A 23,113-nucleotide genomic window follows, 5' to 3' on the forward strand; every position below is an offset into this window, starting at 1 on the left:
GATCATCCAGACTGTTACCAGCAACAAGTCCAAAAGCCAGGGTCTGTCATGGTATGGGGTGTCAGTGTCAGTGCCCTTGGCAAAGGTAACTTGCACTTCTGTGAAGGCACCATTAATGCTGAAAAGTACATAGAGATTTTGGAGCATAATATGCTGCCTTCAAGAAGACATCTTTTCCAGGGACGTCCATGCATATTTCAACAAAACAATGCAAAACCACATTCTGTCCACATTACAAAGTCCTGGCTGCGGAGGAAGAGGGTACGGGTACTTGACTGGCCTGCCTGCAGTCCCGACCTGTCTCCAATAGAGAATGTGTGTCGCATTTTGAAGCGCAAAATGCGACAACGAAGACCCCGTACTGTTGCCCACCTTAAGACTTGTTTGCAGGAAGAATGGGACAAAATTACATCTGAAACACTTCATCACTTAGTGTCTTCAGTCCCTAAACCTCTTTTAAGTGTTGTGAAAAGGAATGGCAACATTACAAAGTGGTAAATGCTTTACTGTCCCAACTTTTTTTGAAATGTGTTGCAGGTCTGAATGACAGGAAAGGATGCATATTTACAAATGACATGAAGTTGACCAGACAAAACATGAAATATTTTGTGTTCATATTGTCTGCAATGAAATACAAGTCAAAGTAAATTTAGAAATCTTCTTCTTTTTTTTTTTTTTCGTTTTCCATACTGTCCCAACTTTTTCTGATTTGGGGTTGTAAGTAAATAATGACAGGATTTTCTTTTTGGTGAACTATGCCTTTAAGAGCACAGACCAGAAGATTTGGGGTTGTATTAACATAATTGTCTCACACTTTAAACATGCTTTTGAACTTCTTTTTTCAGTGGAACACAAGCCATTTAGGTCAAACTTAAATGATTTGTCCTGATGTGCCATATTTAAATTGGATGTGACTAGATCACACATTTTATTTAGAAGTTGACTTCAAAAGGTATATAGCACATGAGACATGTGAACACTTTTATGCCACTTTATGCTTTTTTGTCATTTTTAGATTTCGACAGCCCCAGCCCCCATTTAGCTGATATACTTGTTTTAATATACACTGACTGAGCACTTTATTAGGAATAATGTGCTAATACTGAGTAGGGTCTTCATTTGCTATCTAAACAGTCTCAGTTCTTTGTGACATGGATTCCACAAAACTCAAAATTACTTTGACAATCTGGTCCACGTTTACACAATTTGCATTATAATGCTGGAAGTAGCCATTAGAAGATGAGTAAATTGTGGCCATGAAGGGATGCACATAGTCAACAAAAACACTGAAATTGGCTGTGATTGATTAGTATTAACAGGCCTAAAGTGTACCAAGAAAACTTTCCCACACTTGTGAAGGAAGGTTTTAATTAACCATAACTAACATTTCGTTTTCTTGCAGGATTAACATTTACAGTATATGCCTTTGAAAACTAAATGTCCCAAACACTTGGGCCAAAGTGTGAATATATCAAAAGAGGTAACAAAACTAGACAGCTGTCTGAATATTTAACCTCATGACCCTAGCATAAGTTAAAGTATCAAGGAATCCAAATTTGCTTATACCTAGTAAAAGAGAAGTATACATATGAAGAACCAATCATGTTAGAGAAAAATTATCTAATGAATCAGGTCACATTTTTCAAGCACTTATTCTACAGTGCATCCGGAAAGTATTCACATAGCTTCACTTTTTCCACATTTTGTTATGTTACAGCCTTATTCCAAAATGGATTAAATGCATTATTTTCCTCAAAATTCTACAAACAATACCCCATAACGACAATGTGAAAGAAGTTTGTTTGAAATCTTTGCAAATGTATTAAAATAAAGTCGGGTTCAAGTCTGGGCTCTGGCTGGGTCACTCAAGGACATTCAAAGAGTTGTCCTGTAGCCACTCCTTTGTAAACTTGGCTGTGTGCTTAGGGTCGTTGTCCTGTTGGAAGATGAACCTTCGCCCCAGTCTGAGGTCCAGAGTGCTCTGGAGCAGGTTATCATCAAGGATGTCTCTGTACATTGCTGCATTCATCTTTCCCCTCGGTTCTGACTAGTCTCCCAGTTCCTGCCGCTGAAAAACATCCCCACAGCATGATGCTGCCAAGATGGTAGTATTGGCCAGGTGATGAGCGATGCCTGGTTTCCTCCAGAAATGCTTGCCATTCAGGCAAAGAGTTCAATCTTGGTTTCATCAGACCAGAGAATTTTGTTTCATCAGACCAGAGAATTTTATTTCTCATGGTCGGAGAGTCCTTCAGGTATCTTTTGGCAAACTCCAGGTGGGCTGTCGTGTGCCTTTTACTGAGGAGTGGCTTACGTCTGGCCACTCTACCATACAGTCCTGATTGATGGAGTGCTGCAGAAATGGTTGTTCTTCTGGAAGGTTCTCCTCTCTCCACAGAGAAATGCTGGAGTTCATTGGGTTCTTGGTCACCCCCCTTCTCCCCTGATCACTCAGTTTGGCGGGCGGCCAGCTCTAGGAAGAGTCCTGGTGGTTCCAAACTTCTTCCATTTAGCGATGATGGAGGCCGCTGTGCTCATTGGGACCTTCAATGCAGCAGAAATTTTTCTGTACCCTTCCCCAGATCTGTGCCTCAATACAATCCTGTCTCGGAGGTCTACAGACAAATTCTTGGATTTCATGGCTTGGTTTGTGCCCTGCCATGCACTGTTAACTGTGTGACCTTATATAGACAGGTGTGTGCCTTTCCAAATCATGTCCAATCAACTGAATTTACCACAGGTGGACTCCAATCAAGTTGTAGAAACATCTCAAGGATGATCAGTGGAAACAGGAGCACCTGAGTTTTTTTCGTTTTTTATTTTTAATACATTTGCAAAGATTTCAAACAAACTTCTTTCACATTGTGATTATGGGGTATTGTTTGTAGACTTTTGAGGAAAATAATGAATTTAATACATTTTGGAATAAGGCTGTAACATAACAAAATGTGGAAAAAGTGAAGCGCTGTGAATACTTTCTGGATGCACTGTAATTGCAAGAATAAGTAGGTGCTCAGTGCTCAACTGAGAGTATGTAAAAAGTACTCTGAATATTCTGTAGATTTCATGTGTGAGAGTGAAGCAATGATGCGTGAACAAATTTAGTAATGTATGAATGTGCTCAGTATATGCTGAAACACATATGGTTTACTTACATCTTTTTCACTGTAATCGAGTTGGGACCATTGCATCTGTTTCTTTTCATATACATAAGGATTTCCATAGACCTCATAAAACTGTCGGAGTTGACTAAAAAAGTTGGTGAGGTTGATTTTGCTCCAGCTCGTCAGGAGGTCAAAGATAGTTTCCAGCATGATTGTACCAGCGATTTTTCTTCCCTGGAGTACACTTTTCTTCTGATCAGGCCAAACTGCTTTTTTGATCCATTCAAACATATTATTAGATGGTTCTGCACAGATGATATCGTCATACTGATGCCATTCCCCTACAATATACCAAAATAACAAATTAAGTCTCTTATAAAAAAGAAAATTAAAGTTGGAAAAAAAAAAGACTTCTGATGAGCTTCACCTACCTTCATCATTTAGGAGATGTGGTTTGACAAACAGACATCTGTTGGTGGTTTCTTTTGAATCCAGTTTGTAGATGTATTCATAATGTAATTCATACTTTTCACGCTTTTTAGCTTTATACACTACATACTTGTAGGGGATGGACACAGTTTCAACATCAGTTTTTTTGCAAACAATATTACCTCCAACAAGATATCCATGCTCTCCGAGATCCCTGCAAACAAATTATTCTTAAAAACTGGTTTTAGTAATGAATAATCAAAAACTGGTCCTGAAAATCTTTACTAACCGTGACACAGACAGTTCGACAAGATCTTTTTCCCAGTTTCCAATGTGACTACCAGCCCTTACAAAAATATAATCCTCTTCTGGGTTAAACTTGAAGTCTTTTGACAGGACTGCATGAAAGTAAATGGTGAGTCTGTCACTGGAACTTATATGTTGAGTTGATGCTGGATTTCTGCAATTTAAACATATTAATGAGATAATAAACAGCTGAGCACATACAAATTAAAAAGCCAAATATATTAAAATGAATATCAGAAAGCAGTGACATATGGTAGACTATGCTTGTTACACCACCGTTTAAAAACAATGATATTGTCTTGATGGCCTTTTTTATTTGGAAAGGAGGATTGATTGCTTCACAAAATTGTTCACTCATTTACTGGATTTTTAAAAACATTTGACAGATAAATTAAAAATGTTTCCCATTATTTTGACAGAAACAACCACCAAGAAGGTACATATACAGCAACTAGCACCTAAACTTTTATTTTACAGCTATAACCTGTTCTGTACATGGTTGATGCGCCTCTCTCCAGGCCTGCCTTAAGTGCTATGTAAACCTACCTTTTTGGGAGCTCAACACACTGACTTTCTGTATCACCACTTTCTTTTCCTTTCTGGTCTGCAGCAGAATCTTTCTTCCCATGAGCAGACTGCTGCTTCTCACTGTGCTCAACCTTCATCGCTGAATCTCCACTGGAACCATGATTCTTCTATATGCAAAATAAACACAAAATGTCATCATTTAACTATTTCATTTCCAGTAACATTTCAGCACCTTGTTGAATCAATGCCACATAGAAATAAGGCAGTTCTGAAGGCGAAAGGGGGTCAAACGTACCTAGGTAGGTAGATATCAATATTTAGTGTCTAACTACTTGTGTGGCAAGCAGCCGTGTAATAAGCGGGAAAACCCCGGTCCAGATCGCTCTGTCTGGGTTTATTCTGCAATAACAATTGGCTAGATGTACAGGATACCTAACATATCGCATGGCTACGAGTGTGATATTGCGTTTATACAATAGTTTGATGGCACAAGTGTGTAAATAAATAAGAAACAACAATGGAGTGTAAAGACACTTTTCACAGATTTCTTATTTATTTACACACTTGTGCCATAAAACTCTCTCTCTCTCACTCTCTCTCGTGTGCCCATGCGTGAGCGTCTGTTGAGCGAGTGAGTGGGTGAACAGAGTGCGGTGAATGTGGACTTTTTTGTGGCTTTGTGCCAAAAAGAAAGTTCTTTATTTTCTATCTTTTTTCGTCAGTAATTTCCGAGAAGGTGTATTTTGAGCTCCCTGTCTACTAGTATTTACTACTGGCTGCATGGCGGCTAAAAATATTGGGAATTTGGATTTTCTCACACGGCGTCATGCCGTTAAGATTGCCTCAAATACGAGCATTGAAGAGTGCAGTTTAGCTGTAGGGAAAGTGGTTGGTTATGAGAGTGTTGTTTCGGCATCGAGGATGAATAACGCAGTTGTTGTTTTTCTGAAAACTGAAAACTCGAAAACTGTCGAGTTGGCAAATAACCTGGTTGAAAGTGGGGTAGTGATTGATGATGCGTTTGTCCCGGTGCTACCTTTCATTAAAAATGAGGTACTCGCGCAGATGTTAGAACGATACGGTAAGCTAGTGTCTCCAATTAAGATGATCCAAATTGGGAGCAAATCGCCGTTATTGAAGCATGTGGTGTCTTTTAGACGGTTTGTTTACATGGTGTTAAAGGATAACAAGGAAGATTTGGATCTAACGTTTCATTTTCACCATGAGGATTTTAACTATGCAGTTTATGCCACAACTAATAACATGAAATGTCTTAGTTGTGGTGAAACTGGACATTTTGAGAGGGTTTGCCCAAAAAAAGGTGGGATAAATAAAACTCCTGTGATGGTTGAAAGTGTTGATTTGGTGCAAACTGTTAGTAATGAGTTGCCTACTACATCAAGGGTAGTTGAAAAGAGCGTTGAGCAAAAACTTGTGGATGTAGACTTTGTAGAAGAAAAAGGAGAGTTGGAAGTAATAAAGCAGATGGGTGAGGAACAAGTGGCTATAGCAGAAGTGGAAGATGAGGTATCAGACAGGCCTCAATCAGACAGTGGGCTGAATAAGCAAAGTTCTGAAAAAAGTCAAGATATGGAGGGGGTAGGAGAACATGATGAGTGTGTTTTTAAAACAGCACAAAAGAGGAGGTTAAAACAGCGTCAATGTAGCAAACAGAAAAAAAAAGGACTTCATTGAAATGAGTCAAACTGATACCGAGAGTGAAACAGATCTTTCAGAATGTTGTGTCTCTTATAGTACATTTCAAAATGAATCCCCGAGTCGTCCCTATAATATTGATGATATAAAGTAGAGGTCTTCACGGAGCCCCCGAGACCCGTGGACCCGGGACCCGACCCGGGACCTCTTCTATACAGAGCAATTTTGAGCGTTTAAGATAGCTCTTACTAGAGGTCTTCACGGGTCCAAAAATTCATACCCGAACCCGAAGAGACCCGTAATGTGCTTAACGGAACCGACCCGGACCCGTCTATTATTTCAAAAGCTGGACCCGGACCCGTGAAGATCCGAGAAATGCCAAAAACGTAGTACCCGGAACCGACCTGGACCCGTCTATTATTTAAAAGCTGGAACCGAACCCGGCGTGAAGACACAGACCCGACTGGACCCGTTTGTCACATATTCCACAATAACTGATATTAACAAGTCAATAAACAAGTTATGAAAAATATAACTTTTTGTCTTACCTAGCCGTCGTCTCCCTTCCTTGTAACGTTACTTGTGATGCATTACATCCTTGCCAAAAAGTTAAATCCATGTTATTCCTCTCTTGTTATTCCAAGCATGCTTAATTCACTCATCATTTCAGCTTTAAAAGTCCACTTTATGTCACGGTGACGGATGACAAATGCGTCTTTGCAGATTTGCATTTCGACTCGAGTTAACTCGCATAATAACTTTGACTGTTTGCCTTTTTGAACTATAATAGCGATTGCTCGTTCGGTGGCCGCTGACGTCCGCATTATTTATTTGCTATAATCTCTGTGAGCGAGCCTGACCACCAAAACTTTAAGAAATAAGACGGTTCATTCATATTATTATTAAAGTCAATCACAGCGGAAGCTCGGGTTGCCATAGAAATGACACGCGCTTGATACTGCGCACATGCGCGGTGGCTGGAGCAACCTGAAATATGAGCTTTTTTACGCAATTTGAGCATCATAGAAAACATTTGTGACAGTTCAACTGAGATTTTGTTGCTGATTTTAAATATATTATTTAAATATAATTTCAAATCAAACTTCAACAGTGCGTCACACGTAGACAGCACTTACTTTTTTCTCATGTTTGTCCACAATATGCATGAAGGATGCCCGGACAGAAGAGGTGCCGTGGGTTTAACTTCTTTATATTCGTTGTTTTTTAGCTTTTTTCACACATCACTCATGAAGGTAACCATTATTATTACCGTGCGCTTGCAGAGAGAGAGAGAGAGAGAGAGAGAGAGAGAGCGCGCGTGAGGCGAGCGAGCAAGAGAGAGAGAGATCGCTCGTGTTTTTCTTCTTTCTTTTTTTTAAACCTTATTTCCCGGCTCACACTTTTCTTATCCTAATTTTACAGTTGCAAGTTACAAAAAACACACAAGCAGTGCTGACTGACTCTGATCACGGGCAGGTGTTCTCCGAGTCCGGATCGACTCGGGTATTGCACACAATGTTAAACAGACCCGGGACCCGTAGTAATAGATTGGGACCCGACCCGGACCCGGCTGATCATTTAAAATATAGACCCGAACCCGTACGGGTCCCGGGTCGGGTCCCGGGTCCACGGGTCTCGGGGGCTCCGTGAAGACCTCTAGTAGGAAGAATAGACCTGGTGAGTGGATAAAGAATTACCGCTCGTTCTTTAAACGGAACGGAGAGGAATTTTGAATCAACTTATTCTGTGATTATTTAATATAGATATATCTGTAGTTAATTGTAATAAATTGTTGTTAACCATATATATATTATATATTGCATAAATCCCGAGGTTAGGTATTCCCCTTTTGGGTGATTTTGGAGATTTGTGATTAGATTATAACCCGTTATGATTAATCATAAATCCCTAAATATGAATACCCACAATTCCCTATTGAGCTAATTTTTAATTTAAATATATATGTAACCCTAAGACGCTACACTGGTTTGATAGATCTGAAATCACAGGGGGCTCTGATCAGATCACAGTTTCAGAATATAGAGTGGATGGATATATCTTAAAAGTTTTTTTTAATTTGGAAAAGAAAAATGGTCAAAAGAGATGCATATATGCCCTCCGTTCAAAAGATGGTGTACTCTTGTCGGATAATGTAGAGATTCGCAAGAGAGCAGTATAATTTTATAAAGAGCTGTACAGTAGTGAAATAAATGGGTCAAGTAATAATGTGTTCATTGAAGGTCTTCCTCAAGTGTCTGAAGAAGGCAATACCGAACTCTGCAGAGCGATGACCTTAGAAGAGCTACATATAGGGTATAGATGGCCTATTGATAGACTTTTATAGGTCTTTTTGGCCAGAAATGGGTGCAGATCTGCTTGCTGTGATCAATGAAAGTCTGGCAAGTTGCCACTGAGCTGGCGTAGAGCAGTCCTCACGCTGTTGCCAAAGAAAGGAGACCTCAGTGACATTAAAAACTGGAGGCCTGTGTCATTGCTGTGCAGCGATTATAAAATTTTATCCAAAGTGCTAGCTATAAGATTGAGTAAAGTTTTGGAGGAGGTCTTACCCTGATCAGACTTACTGTGTACCAGGCAGAAAAATTATTGATAATATTTATTTTATTAGAGATGTTTTAGATGTTGGTAAGCTCTTAAATGTAGATTTTGGATTAATATCAATAGATCAAGAAAAAGCATTCGATGGGGTTGAACATAGTTATTTATGGGATCTTTTAGAGGCTTTTGGCTTTTATTGATAAAATAAACTTATGTGCCCCCTTTAAGGCTCTTAGAGGCATCAGACAAGGGTGTGCTCTTTCTGGTATGCTATATAGCTTAGCAATTGAACCACTGTTAAGAAAATTTAGAGCTGATTTAAGTGGTGTTACTATACGAAATTCTGAAGTTGTTTTTAAATTATCAGCTTATGCTGATGATATTGTTATTTTTATTAAGGAACAAAGAGATGTGAATAAGATGTCTAAGATTTTAAGTGATTTTATGGTTGTCTCGTCTGCAAAAGTAAATTGGAAAAAAGTGAGGCCATTTTAATTGGGAAATGGCCTCAAGGACAACCTGTTCTTCCAGCTGGTTTAAATTGCAATAAAAATGGGTTTACATATATAGAAAAATTCAATCTGTATTGGTACATTTTTTTGGGGATAATTTGCATTGGATTCCACAAAGTGTTCTTTTTTTGTCCAAAGATGAAGGGGGACAAGGTCTGATTAACTTACAGAGTAGAGCTGCAGCTTTTCGAAAAAAAATTGTACAAAGATTTCTCAATAGTTGTTCAAATGAAAATTGGAATTTGGCAGCTTCTATAATTTTGAGGAATTTTGAAAATTTAGGTTGACAAATCTTTATTTTTGATGAACCCTAAAAGGATGAATTTTTCCAAGTTACACGTTTTTTATTGTAATTTATTTAAAGTGTGGTCACTCTTTAATGTGACGAGGACTGAGAATACAACCACCTTGTATTGGACTTTACAGGAACCCTTGATTTATGGCTCACGTATGGGTGTGTCGAATGAAGGCCCTTTCCCTGCCTTGATGGAACTGCTTATTAATTCTCATGTCACTACAATTGGACCTTTATTTCAAGTAGCTGGGTTGGACCTTTCAAACACAGAAGCAATGGCTGAAAAATTGATGGTGAAATCAGTACGAACAACAACTCAGCTGTTGTGTAAGTGGAAAGAGGCCATTACAGAAGAGGAGTTTAAATTGTTAAGTGACTTTGGAAAGGACTTGATTCAGCCAAAGAATGATGTTTTTCCAAATTTGATTTTAGCACCTGATTTTGGGAAGAAATGTATAAATGTTGTGTGAAAGTGTTTAACAAAAATAATCTTGATGGTAAAATTGATACACCATGGCGTTACGTGTTGCACTTGAGTGAGAATGTAAGACCTGGAAGGGGAGCACTTTATAAGTCACCATTACACAAAAAAACAGGGGACTTACAAAGGAGAGTTTTGCATGGAAGTGTAGCAATTAATGCTTTTGTTTCAAAGATAAATAGAGAGGTATATCAGAATTGTCCTGAAAAATTGAAAAAGTGTTTTCAATGGAGTTTTTTATTTGTGGTTTTAGATTTTCACGGAAACGTTTGCATGAATGTCAGTTGTTTAATTTTTTAATTGGGGCAAACTCTGATACAGATCTAACATTGCTTTTCTCCATTATGGTGAAATCTAGAATTTTTATTGATTTTCCGATATTACAAAGCAAAAGGAAATCTGTTGTTTTTTTAAACAATATGGTGTTTAAGGAAGGTTCTTTGTGAAATTATTGATGATGTTTTGTTTTTTAATAATTTGCTGTAATTTTTTTAGAGAGAGAGAGAGAGAGAGAGAGAGAGAGAGAGAGAGAGAGAGAGAGAGAGAGAGAGAGAGAGAGAGAGAGACTAAGCGAGTGCGTTACCTGCATCTATCTGATATTTTTTCTGGTCAATCTTACATTCATAATCACACAATCAGTTTGAATGTCCACTGAGCATCTTTGTCTTTGTCCTTTTAACAGTTAAGGGGATTTCCCATGACAGGGCTAGTCAATGCATTTGTCTTATTGTTTTTCAACTTGTTTCAGTCCCTTTTCAATATAAAAGTCTTTGCTACTGAATCACTCATAAAGAAAGTCTTTGTTGCCATCTAATGATGTACTGTAACTTTCACTGAAGTTGAAATCACAATCACTATACTCAATACCAAATACGGCATGTTATAAAATAATATTTACTGAAAAATAATATTTAATTGAACAATATTAGCCATTATAAAGTATAATATATTTGTACATTAGGAAATAAGCAAACAAACAGTTCAGTCAAAAGTACAATCAGTTATCAGTTAGTTATAGTACAGGATTTCTGGCTGTTCGGCGCTCATGTACCCGCAGAGAAACGAGTCATCTCGGCCAGTCCTTCGGGAATTTGCCGCTGGCTCTTAGGTAGATGTTAAGAATGAGATATAATTAATTCGGGGTATCTCAAACGGGCAATTTTTGGTCTTATTAATCTATCACTTGTTCCAGAGCAAATCGATTTTGGTTAAGGGGAAAATCAAGTTTCATAACTTTATTTAGGCTATATTTCACTTAAATACTGTACTAGAGCGCTGCTTTTGTACGTTTGACAGAATTGTTTGCTTGTGTTTATTTCTTATCTTTTATAATGGCTATTGTTGTTAATTTAAATATTGTTGTTCAATAAATATTATTTTATATAAATAATATGCCGTATTTGGTAATGAGAAAGGATCATGATATGGACTTCAGTGAAAGTTACATTATTACGCCATTAGAATGCGGCAAAGACTGTCTTTATGAGTAAGTCAGAACAAGGAAGTTTTTTTTTTTTTTATCGTTGTGATGGGAAGGACAAAGACGAACATATCGCTTTCCTCAGCGGTCATTCAAACTGGATAACTGGATTTTTTGGATATAATATTATGGACATCGACCTGGAGAATGAATGCTATATCAGATGCAGTCGATCTCTCTCTCATAATTCTCTAATACTACTCTAATATTCTCTAATATTACTCTACATAATACAATAAGCTTCAATGAAGCGACTCAGAAATGGTTCCCGTGGTGATACTGGTAGAATATCACACGGCTGGAAAAGGCTCTCAGCCAATCAGAATCGAGAAACAGAAAGAACTGTTGCATAAAAATATATATATATTTAATTTTTGTTTACCTTGGATTTACTCTGTGGGCCAGATGCAATTTCCTGTGATGATTTCTGTGGTTCATCCTTCTGATTTCTGTCATTTTAAAAAGTGAAAGTATACATTATTATTTGACATTTTAATTAAAAAAATACATGAAAAACCTATTTTAAAAAGAAGAAACATTTATCAAAAATACATTAAACGCTTTGGCATACTTTTTGGTTTTAGATGAAACATCTGTTTTCTGGTCAGACTGAGAAGACTGCTGCTTCTCACTCTGCTCAACCTTCACTGCTGAATCTCCACCAGAGCTGCGGGTCTTCGAAATGCAAAACAAACACAAAATGTCATCATTTAACTCCATGTTTGTCATTTCCAGTAACAGACCAATATATCAGTCTGACCAATGAATCCACAAACATTTGGGCTCTCTGAGGTTGTCATTGTTAGCTGATAACCTTGTCAGATTGGCTGAAGCTTTAGCTCTTTTCTTATGCCAGTAACAGTTCCCAAATGTACTGACACCTTAGTGAAAGGACACATTTCCAAATATATATGTGACCCTGGACCACAAAACGTAAGGGTAAAATGTATAAATAAGAATAAATAAGCCCTCCATTGATATATGGTTTGTTAGGATAGGACAATATTTGCCCAACTATTTGAAAATCTGGAATCTGGGGGTGCAAAAAAAAAAAAAATCTAAATATTGAGAAAAATCTCCTTTAAAAGTTGTCCTTAGCAAAGCATATTACTAATAATAATACAATTTTTGATATATTTACAGTAGGAAATTTACAAAATATCTTCACGGAACATGATCTTAATATCCCAATGATTTTTGGCATAAAAGAAAAATGGATCATTTTGACCCATGCAATGTATTGTTGGCTATTGCCACGAACACTTCACTTCAGGATCACATATGTATATACAGTATACACACATACAGTATACATACATACATACATACACACATACATATATAATATTTGTTTTAATTTAATAATAATTTGTATTTAGCATTTCTATATACATATTACATTTTTGCTTACCTTGGATTTACTCTGTGGTCCAAATACCATTTCCTGTGATGGTTTCTGTGGTTCATTTCTGTCATTTTTAAAGTCAAAGTATACATTATTATTAGACATTTCAACTTAAAAAAAAAAATTAATTATAAAACGAAAATAAAAAGAAGTAGCATTTATCAAAATGCAAAGGCTTTTGCATACTTTTTTGTTTTAACATGCTGAACTCCTTTACTGGTTTCTGTTTCCCCAGTTTCATTGTGTTTCTCAGAGTCTGTATTCTTCTGTTGACTGGAACTGCGGTTCTTCTGCGGTTCCACATCCTGACGATCTGTCTCCATTTGACTGCCTGTGCTGCTCTTTATGTTTGCATTCTGGTCCATATTAGCATTCTGATCAGGAGTAGGTTGTGCTCCTGTGGACGCACTCTTCTGGACTTTTTTCTTACGTTCAGCTTTCGCTTTCTCGGTTTGCTGATCTGCTGACACTGGTGGAGAAGCTGTGGCAGTGCTGGTGCTGATCAGCTCTTGAGTCATTACAGGCGCTACACAGCTCTTTTCAGACTGACCTTTACCAGCATCCATGGGTAAAGCAGAGATGTCAGTGTTTTCATTCTCTGGTGGGCTCAGATGAGATGATGATTCAGCTGGTTTGGGTAGGTCATCTAAAGTGCAGTTTGAGCCATCACTGTCAGAAGACTGGTCTTCCTCTATTTTCTGCTCTTTATCAGTCAGAGATATATCAGAGAGTTCGGAGGTCAGAGAAGAAGTCTCCTCTGCAACACCAGGTTTTTTCTTCTTTTTCTTTCTTTTCTGTAGAAACCGGATGAATACAAATCTCAGAATAAGAATGTAGAAGAAATTAAGCTTTTCCCTCGTTGTGCTTGAATCACGGAAGCAACACCAGTTATTTTGCCAAGGGATCCCTTATTTATTATTTTTAAATGTCAGCATAGGGGAGAGAGACTGTTTACTGGAGAGATGTTACATACCACCTTTCTCTGTTCCTCTGGACAAAGAGGTTAAGCTTTATACACTCAGTCAGAAGAACATATGGTTTACATTAAAACAGAATGTATAGTAATTCTCTAAATCAACATGTGCATTGAAACTTAAGACTGCACACACACATTCCCATAATTTTCCCAACTTATATCACTATATTAGGCAGCAAGTGAACATTTTAGCTGCGTCCGAAACCTGGAAAATGCTGCCTTCGGAGGACACATTTCAAGGCAGGAAGGCACCAAGGCACGTCCGAATCTAATGTTTGCTTCACTTCCTGTCTCCTGAGATACCTTCATCTGATCGATTTTTGAAGGCAGCATATTTGTATCTTCAAGACAGTTATTAACGTTATACAAAAAACTTAATACAGGACTATTTAATTGTTAAAATTGATTTTCCTGACCAGCACCTTTTTCTTTGGGCTAGGGCTGGCATCTTCATGTGAACGCTTCGGAGATACATTGGCATTCTGGCAATCCAGTGATTCAACCTCAGGTCTGACATCAATCATTTCTGCATCTGTGCCATGTGGATTGTTTGAGGATGTTTGAGACTCGTCTTGTGGCTTGGCTGATAAACACAAAGCAAAGGTCACAGCAGACACACATACACACACACCCTGATAACCTCTTACGAACGCTTTCACGCTACACCTAATTCTAGTTTTAAATCCTTTCATTCATTCATTCATTCCTTGAATGATGAAATCAGCTCTGTTAAAATGGTGTAGTAAATAACTTGCATAAGTTACCACAATAAAGACTTAAAGTCAACATGAAACATCATTCTCAACCCATTTGGTTCTGTAATTTGAAGTATTTCTAAGTGGAACTGGATGTTCAATAAGAAAACAAAAATGTAGGGCAGGACTTGATTTCATTCATCTGGAATTCAATGAAGATGAAACGTGTCTTGTTGGGTTTCCATCTAAATGTTCAGCATTTTTTAAAGCACATTTCTGGAAATGTGACTATATAAAATGCTAAATATTTTGCGTTTCCAGTTTCAAGCTCCAAAAAGACCATACTATATTTTCCAGACTACAAGTTAGTGATGGGCGATATCTTATCGTTTACGATATACCGGTAAAAATTCTCCCCATGATAAGAATTAGTCTTCCCGCGATAATAGCGATAAAGCCTAGTTGATGACGCGACCCAGAACCGTTCCGTGACCCATTTGCAGCTCACGTACAGAGCAAAAACAACTATGGCGGAAGCTGCGGAGTTGCCGTTAAACGAGGAACTACCTTTACAATCTGAAGTCTGTACACACAGATATAATTTTCACTCACTGAGCACTTGGACTGAGCGTTTGAGAGATTCGCTCTTTGTCAAGCGATCGGTAAAGCACACTATTTCAGTTCATCTCAATGAATGCACAGTGTATTTGACACACATTAAACACCTTTGTTTCTAACACACTCAAAGAGAGAGCTAGAGAGTCTTGTACCACGCAGAATTGACGTGCTACATGTAAACAATATTATTTGTTGTATTTGCCTGTACAATAACGACATTCGTTTGGAATTATTCAGCCTTTATGAACAAAAAGAAACGAATGCGCAAAGGGCAATCTCATTGGCTGGCGCTCACCTATTACTGTACCCATTTTGATTTCAGCAAATCAGTTCAAGCGAACGCAGACAACAAGGTTAATATTCATAAACCCAGCAGTTCTATAATCAAATCATTATTTCCAATATTCTTTGTAATCTGAAGACATGGTTGGGATTATTACTTTTGCCACTGTTTGCACCATGAGAACATGAATAAATAAAGAATCTATGTTTACATTTCAAACTTGTCATTGATTTGAATTATTGTGTCATTGATTTGAATTATTATTGTTGCATTGTGTGATGTTTTTAAGCACACTATTTAAACAGTATCTGCACTTTTACAGAAGAAAAGTATATCTGCAATTTTTGGAGCAGCATTTCCTACACAGAGCCGTAGTTCACTGACAAGCTGAGCCATATCGCATTAATTATCGCAGGCGATACGTCCGTGATAATTAATGCGATATGGCTCAGCTTGTCAGTGAACTACGGCTCTGTGTAGGAAATGCCGCTCCATCTGAAAGCAGGTGATGGCGATTTACTACTAATCAAGGAACCGGCTTTACTGACGAGATGCGCTTAACAATGTCATGCGATATATCGCCCAGCCCTAACTTATACACCAATGCAACTTAAATCACTTGGTATGATGAACAGAGTAAAATTTAAGTGGTTATTCATTCTTAAATCAATTTAAACAATGATCATCCCGTGTGCACAGAGCCCAAATAAAATATGGTCTCACATCAATAACATCAAATTTCATTTATTTTATTAATTTATGTGACACACAGAACCAATGAGGTTTGATGTTATTAGTTGTATGCTACCTTTATGTCCTTTTTGGAGCTTGAAACCTTTGGACTTTAATTGTACAGACAAAAAAAACAGCTGAAGCAGTCGTCAGATCCCTTCTGTGGTCCGCAGGAGAAAGAAAATCAAGTTTGGAATGGCATGAGGGCGAAAATTTTAATTTTTTTGCGTGAATTTTTACCTTTTACAGACTGTGCACACTGAAAGCTTTTCCATTCAAGATTTCTCGTGCAAATTCTAAATTTGCACAAATTAGTTAAACCTAACATATATGATACATGGTTGGAAAGGGGTTGAAAAGCATTTGTGACATGAGATGAAACGGAAATTTGTTTTGGAAATTTTGATGGAGATTACAAATACATTTTTTCCCTTTAGGAAAAACCTGTTCTAATGAATCACGCACAAGAAGACCAGAAACATGTATATTGATTCCATGTTGAGTTTAAGCATCAGCACATGACAAGAGACTTTGACTTGAACAACAACTGATAACAGATGTGTGGAAAGAGAAGATGGGGGAAATGTGTTTGCCTTCACACATTCATACATACACCGATCAGGCATAAGATTATGAGCACTGACAGGTGAAGTGAATAACACTGATTATCTCTTCATCATGGCGCCTGTTAGTGGGTGGGATATATTAGGCAGCAAGTGAACATTTTGGCTGCGTCCGAAACCTGGAAAATGCTGCCTTCGGAGGACACATTTCAAGGCAGGAAGGCAACAAGGCACGTCCGAATCTAATGTTTGCTTCACTTCCTGTCTCCTGAGATACCTTCATCTGATCGATTTTTGAAGCCAGCATATTTGTATCCTTCGCTGCCTATGATATCCCACAATCCTGTGCGTTCCATTCTGTGACAGTTGAGCTGGAAAAAAAAGATGGCGTCCGAAAGTTGCTTTTACTGGTCAGTTTGTGTGTAAATGTACATTTTTTACCAAAATGTACCACTTCTGATGTCATTTCCTGTGAGAAATTACTAATGTAGTAATTCAATATTTGTTTAGTTCTCACCAAAGCTCTCTCTATTTTGCTGTAGATCATTAAACAGTTACACTGCCTAAGAAGTCTGTCCGAAATCAGTTTCATGAGGTGCCTTCATACACAAGCTGTTGTCTGATAAGGCAGCGAGGCAACGAGTCAGCTGCCTAGGTTTTCAGACGCAGCCTTTGTCCTCAAAGTTGATGTGTTAGAAGCCGGAAAAATGGGCAAGCGTAAGGATTTGAGCGAGTTTGACAAGGGCCAAATTGTGATGGCTAGACGACTGGGTCAGAGCATCTCCAAAACTTCAGCTCTTGTGTTCCCTGTCTGCAGTGGTCAGTGTCTATCAGAAGTGTTCCAAGGAATGAACAGTGATGAACCGGTGACAGGGTCATGGGCGGCCAAGGCTCATTGATGCACGTGGGGAGTGAAGGCTGGCCCGTGTGGTCCGATCAAACAGACGAGCTACTGTAGCTCAAATTGCTCACAAAATTAATGCTGGTTCTGATAGAAAGGTGTCAGAATACACAGTGCATCACAGTTTGTTGCGTATGGGGCTGCATAGCCGAGACCAGTGAGGGTGCCCATGGTGGTCATAATGCCATGCCTAATTGGTGTATGCTGTGTCAAAAACAGTTCATTCATTCACTATAGAGTAAGAGTCAGCAACCTATGGCATGCATGCCAATGTGGCAAAATCGAGAGAGGTGCATGCATTTGTGCAGGTGATTTTTTCAGGTGCAGTTTGTGACTGATCAAGTAAAGTTTGATCATCAACTATAAATGCGTTATAACTAAATGTTTTATTTTTCCAATTAGGCTGTTATGAACATTAAAAATAAGGTTATGTGTATTTATAATTTGGGGTGAGGGCACTTCATGACAAAAAGGTTGCCAATTCTTGTTATAAGAAATAAAAATGAAATTAAATGTATTAATAAAAATATGCATACATAAATAATTGTAAGAAAAAATGAAAGAACAAACAACAGAATATAAATTCGTAGCGAGAGAAATATGATCGAGTGCCTACCTGGTGCTGTGTCATATGACTCGGACGACAGCTTATAGCCACACTCACTGCAGAATTTGGGTGCCTTGTCCAAAGACTCATAATTGCATTTAAGACACTTCATTCTGAGGTGAAGTCTGCAAAGAGCACAAGTATGAGTGTAAGAGGATTTGCCCAATTTTCAATAACATAATGATCACATGATTTCTGAGAACGCCCTATTGCTTTCAATTTCCATTTGCTTATAAATCAAAAGTTCATCATCTAAAACTGGGTTCCTCAAACTCGGTCCTGTCCTACAGAGTTTAGCTCCAACCCTGATCAAACACACCTGAGCAAGCTAAACAAGGTCTTCAGGATCACTAGAACATCACAGGCCAGGGTTGGAGCTAAACTCTGCAGGACAGGACTGAGTTTGAGGAACCCTAATCTAGAAACTCAATCAGAAACCATACATCCTCCCCAGACGTGTCTGGGAACTTGCAAGTGCCGTGGTGGAAAAGTGGAGTAAAATCTCACAGCAAGAACTGACAAATCTGCCGTAGTCCATGAGGAGGAGAAGCTCTGCTTGCCACACCACATACTGACTATGGCAAGCTGTTTGGACCTTTATTCATTCCCAGGATGTGATTAAAATGCTAATTCTTGATATCAGAAATACATTTTCAGAGATCAAGAATTAACATTTCAACTAGTGAAAATTTTGTTTTTCATATCAGGAATTTTTATTTTTACTATAGTAACCACATAATTATTTATATACAAAATTAGGACTTTAACTTAGGAATTGTATTTCTGATGTGTGAAATTGGAATTTTAACTGATAAGATTTCTTGATATCAACAAATGAATTTGAATGGCAGCCTATGGTGACATTTCACTAGAGACACTATCATGATAGATATCAAGAATTATGACGAGTAGAAAGTTTTTACTAGTTTAATTCTTGATGTCCAGAATTTGTTATTGATAATATCAAGAATTCATATCTTGGGAATTAATAAAAGTCAAAACGGCTTTCATATACTGACTGCAACTTATTACAGTCAAACCAAAATGTATTCAGACACCTTCAACATTTTCTCACATGATCACAGTTTATTCACTATAGTTTAGAAAATGGTAATAAAATATGACAAGAACTCACAGTTTAACTGTGTCAGAACAAATTCATCTTGATAATGTCAGATAACTTTGATAGAAAGGGATGTAATGGATTACAATCAACCAGTCAGCTGTTAAATGTAAGTACACAATTAGATAATACAAATTTAGCTCAACCAATGACCAAGCAATGCTTAATTTTGTTCAGTCTGTGGTGTCAAAGGTCACATTAGCAATTAAAGAAAAAAAAAAAAACACTTCAGCAAAACATGATCAGGTCAAAGTGTCTGAATCATTTTGATCCCAAATTTTTATCAATTTTACTGGGAGTCACTGTATGAAGATTTTTTGGGTATAATATGTCAGTTTACTTTATTTTGCTATCCACACTTACATAAATGAACTATAGTGTCCTGCACCCACTAGTAAAACAATATATCTGCTGTCTGAATCATTTTTGGTTTGACTGTATTCTATAGCTTCATTTTTACTACATCATCATCATCATCATTATTATTCAATATATTTTGCACTGCCATTCTTAACTGGAGAACCATTTTGCAAATGCAAACATATTTCCAGTCTACATTCTGCCTGGATGAGTCAAGCCACTGTGATATGCACACACACACACACACACACACACACACACACACACACACACACACACACACACACACACACACACACACACACACACACACACACACACACACACACACACACACACACACACACACACACACACACACACACACACACACACACACACTTTATTACATGTTGCTTCTTGACAAACATTAACAGCCATGTAATTTTCCAGAAATCACTGGAAAAGCCCGCCTTTCATGACTTCTGTGGAAATTTCACTCTTTCACAACAGAAAAACGAATCAAAAGAAAATAAAAAAACCCGATATAAACGAATAAAAAAAATACATAAATTGAACATAAGTTAATTACAGAAATTAGTGAATAAAAAAAAAAACTTGTTGACTTCTACATGTTGCCCCAATAGAGGGCGTTGTCGCTCAATTCACTGTAAATTACAAGTATTGCGAGCAAGAAGAACCAGACCATAAAATGAAACTATAGTAATTATAAGAAATTAAGAGTTAAATCATCGAGCGTAGATGGATATATGTTTAAAATATAATATTTACACATTACTTACAACTCATATAACGTTATATTATTCAACGTCAGACAACAGTACACGACGAGTCTGAATGGCGAACCTGTATTTCACAACCATCTTCTAATCTAAGCTATTAAACAAAACAAAACTTACACGTCTCACATCTATAGACAGCTAAACATCACGATCTGAACTTACATAACAAGCTAGTTTTACATGAGTAAAATCGAACAACACACAGTGACAGCCCGACATGAACACGGAGACGCTAGTTCGGGCAAGCTAACCAGAATTCAGTTCAGACAAGTTTACTTATAAAGAGTAAATAAAGAGTCAGTGCGAGTGTTATTTGAGCTGTTAGAGACGATATGATATATTAATGGCCGATCCAGACGAGCTCGCAGTCTCTTCCTCGCGTGACATGCTAACGCTAAACACACACACAGACACACAGACTATAAGAGCAAGTGGACCCTCAGGTTCGTGTTTTACCTGTGTGCAGGTGTGTTTAGTTGTCACAGACGAGCACAGATGTGTCAAGGCTTGTCATCGTGTATTTGACACTAGCAACACAGATCTGATCACGTCCAGAAGCTCCACAGTCCCGCGCAATGAAGCTACAGAGGAAGAGCTGGGCACTTAAACATCTCTGAACTTTCGTTTCGTGAGAAATGGGCGTGAGTTTCATGTGTATCCAAAACACAATCCAGTAAAATCAATGGAAGTTAGGCTACTTCAGAAATCATGAGATGAAGCTGATTTTTTAAAAAACTGTCAGCTAAAATGGTCAGTTTCTTGCTCATAATTATTTTATATTATAATATTTTAATATAATATATATTTTATATATAATATAAGATCATGAAGTAAGAAATCATGAGATGAAGCTGATATTTTAATAAACTGACAGCTAAAGTGGTCAGTTTCTTGCTCATAATAATTTTATATTATATTTTAATAAATATTTGATACATAACATAAGTCAGAAATCATGAAGTCAGAAATCATGAGATGAAGTTGACATTTTAATAAACTGACAGTTAAAACGGTCAGTTTCTTGCTCAAAATTATTTTATATTATAATATTTTAATATAATATACACTCACCTAAAGGATTATTAGGAACACCATACTAATACTGTGTTTGACCCCCTTTCGCCTTCAGAACTGCCTTAATTCTACGTGGCATTGATTCAACAAGGTGCTGAAAGCATTCTTTAGAAATGTTGGCCCATATTGATAGGATAGCATCTTGCAGTTGATGGAGATTTGTGGGATGCACATCCAGGGCACGAAGCTCCCGTTCCACCACATCCCAAAGATGCTTTATTGGGTTGAGATCTGGTGACTGTGGGGGCCATTTTAGTACAGTGAACTCATTGTCATGTTCAAGAAACCAATTTGAAATGATTCGAGCTTTGTGACATGGTGCATTATCCTGCTGGAAGTAGCCATCAGAGGATGGGTACATGGTGGTCATAAAGGGATGGACGTGGTCAGAAACAATGCTCAGGGAGGATGTGGCATTTAAACAATGCCCAATTGGCACTAAGGGGCCTAAAGTGTGCCAAGAAAACATCCCCCACACCATTACACCACCACCACCAGCCTGCACAGTGGTAACAAGGCATGATGGATCCATGTTCTCATTCTGTTTATGCCAAATTCTGACTCTACCATCTGAATGTCTCAACAGAAATCGAGACTCATCAGACCAGGCAACATTTTTCCAGTCTTCAACTGTCCAATTTTGGTGAGCTCGTGCAAATTGTAGCCTCTTTTTCCTATTTGTGTAGGTTTTATATTATAGTTTAATATATATATATATATATATATAATATATATATATATGATCTTATATAATATAAGATCATGAAGTCAGAAATCATGAGATGAAGCTGATATTTTAATAAACTGACAGACTGAATAACTGACTAAAATGGTAAGTTTCTAAAGTGTCTTTAAAGTGTACCAATGCATTTCTCACTTTCCAAATCACCATCCGAATACCCTTGGCAATATTCTAAACAACTAGACACCAAACATGATGGAAGATTGAACTGTCATGTGTTCATTAACAGCTACATCTGTGTAAGATGTTGCATTACAAATAGCTGTCACTAAGAATGCTTATTTCTCTGAATAAGTATGAAATGGATGCGTGTAGTTTTCATCAGTCTTAAGGTTTCCAAACATAGTAATGAATGGATTTGGATGGATCATTGTGGTCTTTCTTTGTTTCACCCACTACTGCTGAGGTCCTGAGGAATTTTTATGGTAGTCACAGACCAGGACATTAGGGATTAGTCTCTAGATGGGTGAAGGCCAGAAACTGCATATGGACCAATGAGAAGTCCTGTCCTTCCTGGGCTTGGTACTAGAGTTCTTCTTCTTGCCCTCTAAGAGGTGTCTGGCTGTTGTCCTAGCATCTTTATCCGATTGCGTTGGACAGTTTGTGTTAGTCCACCAAGATCCAATCAAAATGTAGCAAACCTTTGTCCACTGTTATGGACAGAGAGGGGCCCAGCCATAAACTGGGCCCTGGAATGTGCTGTCCACTACACAGGTGTCCTAGAATAAATCACAGATATGCAGTTTCATCACTGTGGCAAAAAGGGCAGGGCCACACCGGCCTCGAGTGCCACGGACGAGCTCCGGAAGGATAAAAGGAGTGACGACAGTGAAGGAGAGAGAGGACCAGACCTGGGACATTTATGTTGCCAGTTTTAGTTTTAGTTTGAGTCTCTTAATATTCAA

At 37.8% G+C, this 23,113-nt stretch overlaps 1 protein-coding gene across 2 annotated transcripts in view; it reads right to left on the bottom strand.

Annotated features, from left to right (window-relative positions):
- The window catches only part of LOC307125669 (E3 ubiquitin-protein ligase rnf213-alpha), a 98,084-nt gene extending 77,062 nt beyond the window's left edge, over window positions 1–21,022 (bottom strand). Inside the window, exons 1-11 of one of the 2 annotated variants that reach the window (XM_079815718.1) lie at window positions 20,849–21,022; window positions 18,137–18,252; window positions 14,151–14,311; window positions 12,939–13,546; window positions 12,759–12,816; window positions 11,919–12,022; window positions 11,730–11,796; window positions 4,386–4,534; window positions 3,823–3,993; window positions 3,536–3,747; window positions 3,156–3,445 (exon numbers count right to left, since the gene is read on the bottom strand). In XM_079815718.1, the coding sequence (XP_079671844.1) occupies window positions 3,156–3,445; window positions 3,536–3,747; window positions 3,823–3,993; window positions 4,386–4,534; window positions 11,730–11,796; window positions 11,919–12,022; window positions 12,759–12,816; window positions 12,939–13,546; window positions 14,151–14,311; window positions 18,137–18,239 (1,923 nt within the window). In that variant the 5' untranslated portion in view covers window positions 18,240–18,252; window positions 20,849–21,022. Of the gene's footprint in view, window positions 1–3,155; window positions 3,446–3,535; window positions 3,748–3,822; window positions 3,994–4,385; window positions 4,535–11,729; window positions 11,797–11,918; window positions 12,023–12,758; window positions 12,817–12,938; window positions 13,547–14,150; window positions 17,718–18,136; window positions 18,253–20,848 lie in introns of those variants that run through there. The other variant, XM_079815717.1, reaches the window with a different exon arrangement.
- Window positions 21,023–23,113: the final 2,091 nt, after the last annotated feature.

Source organism: Gobio gobio (genome assembly GCF_949357685.1).
Source record: "Gobio gobio genome assembly, chromosome: 1".
Classification (NCBI taxonomy): Eukaryota; Metazoa; Chordata; class Actinopteri; order Cypriniformes; family Gobionidae; genus Gobio; species Gobio gobio.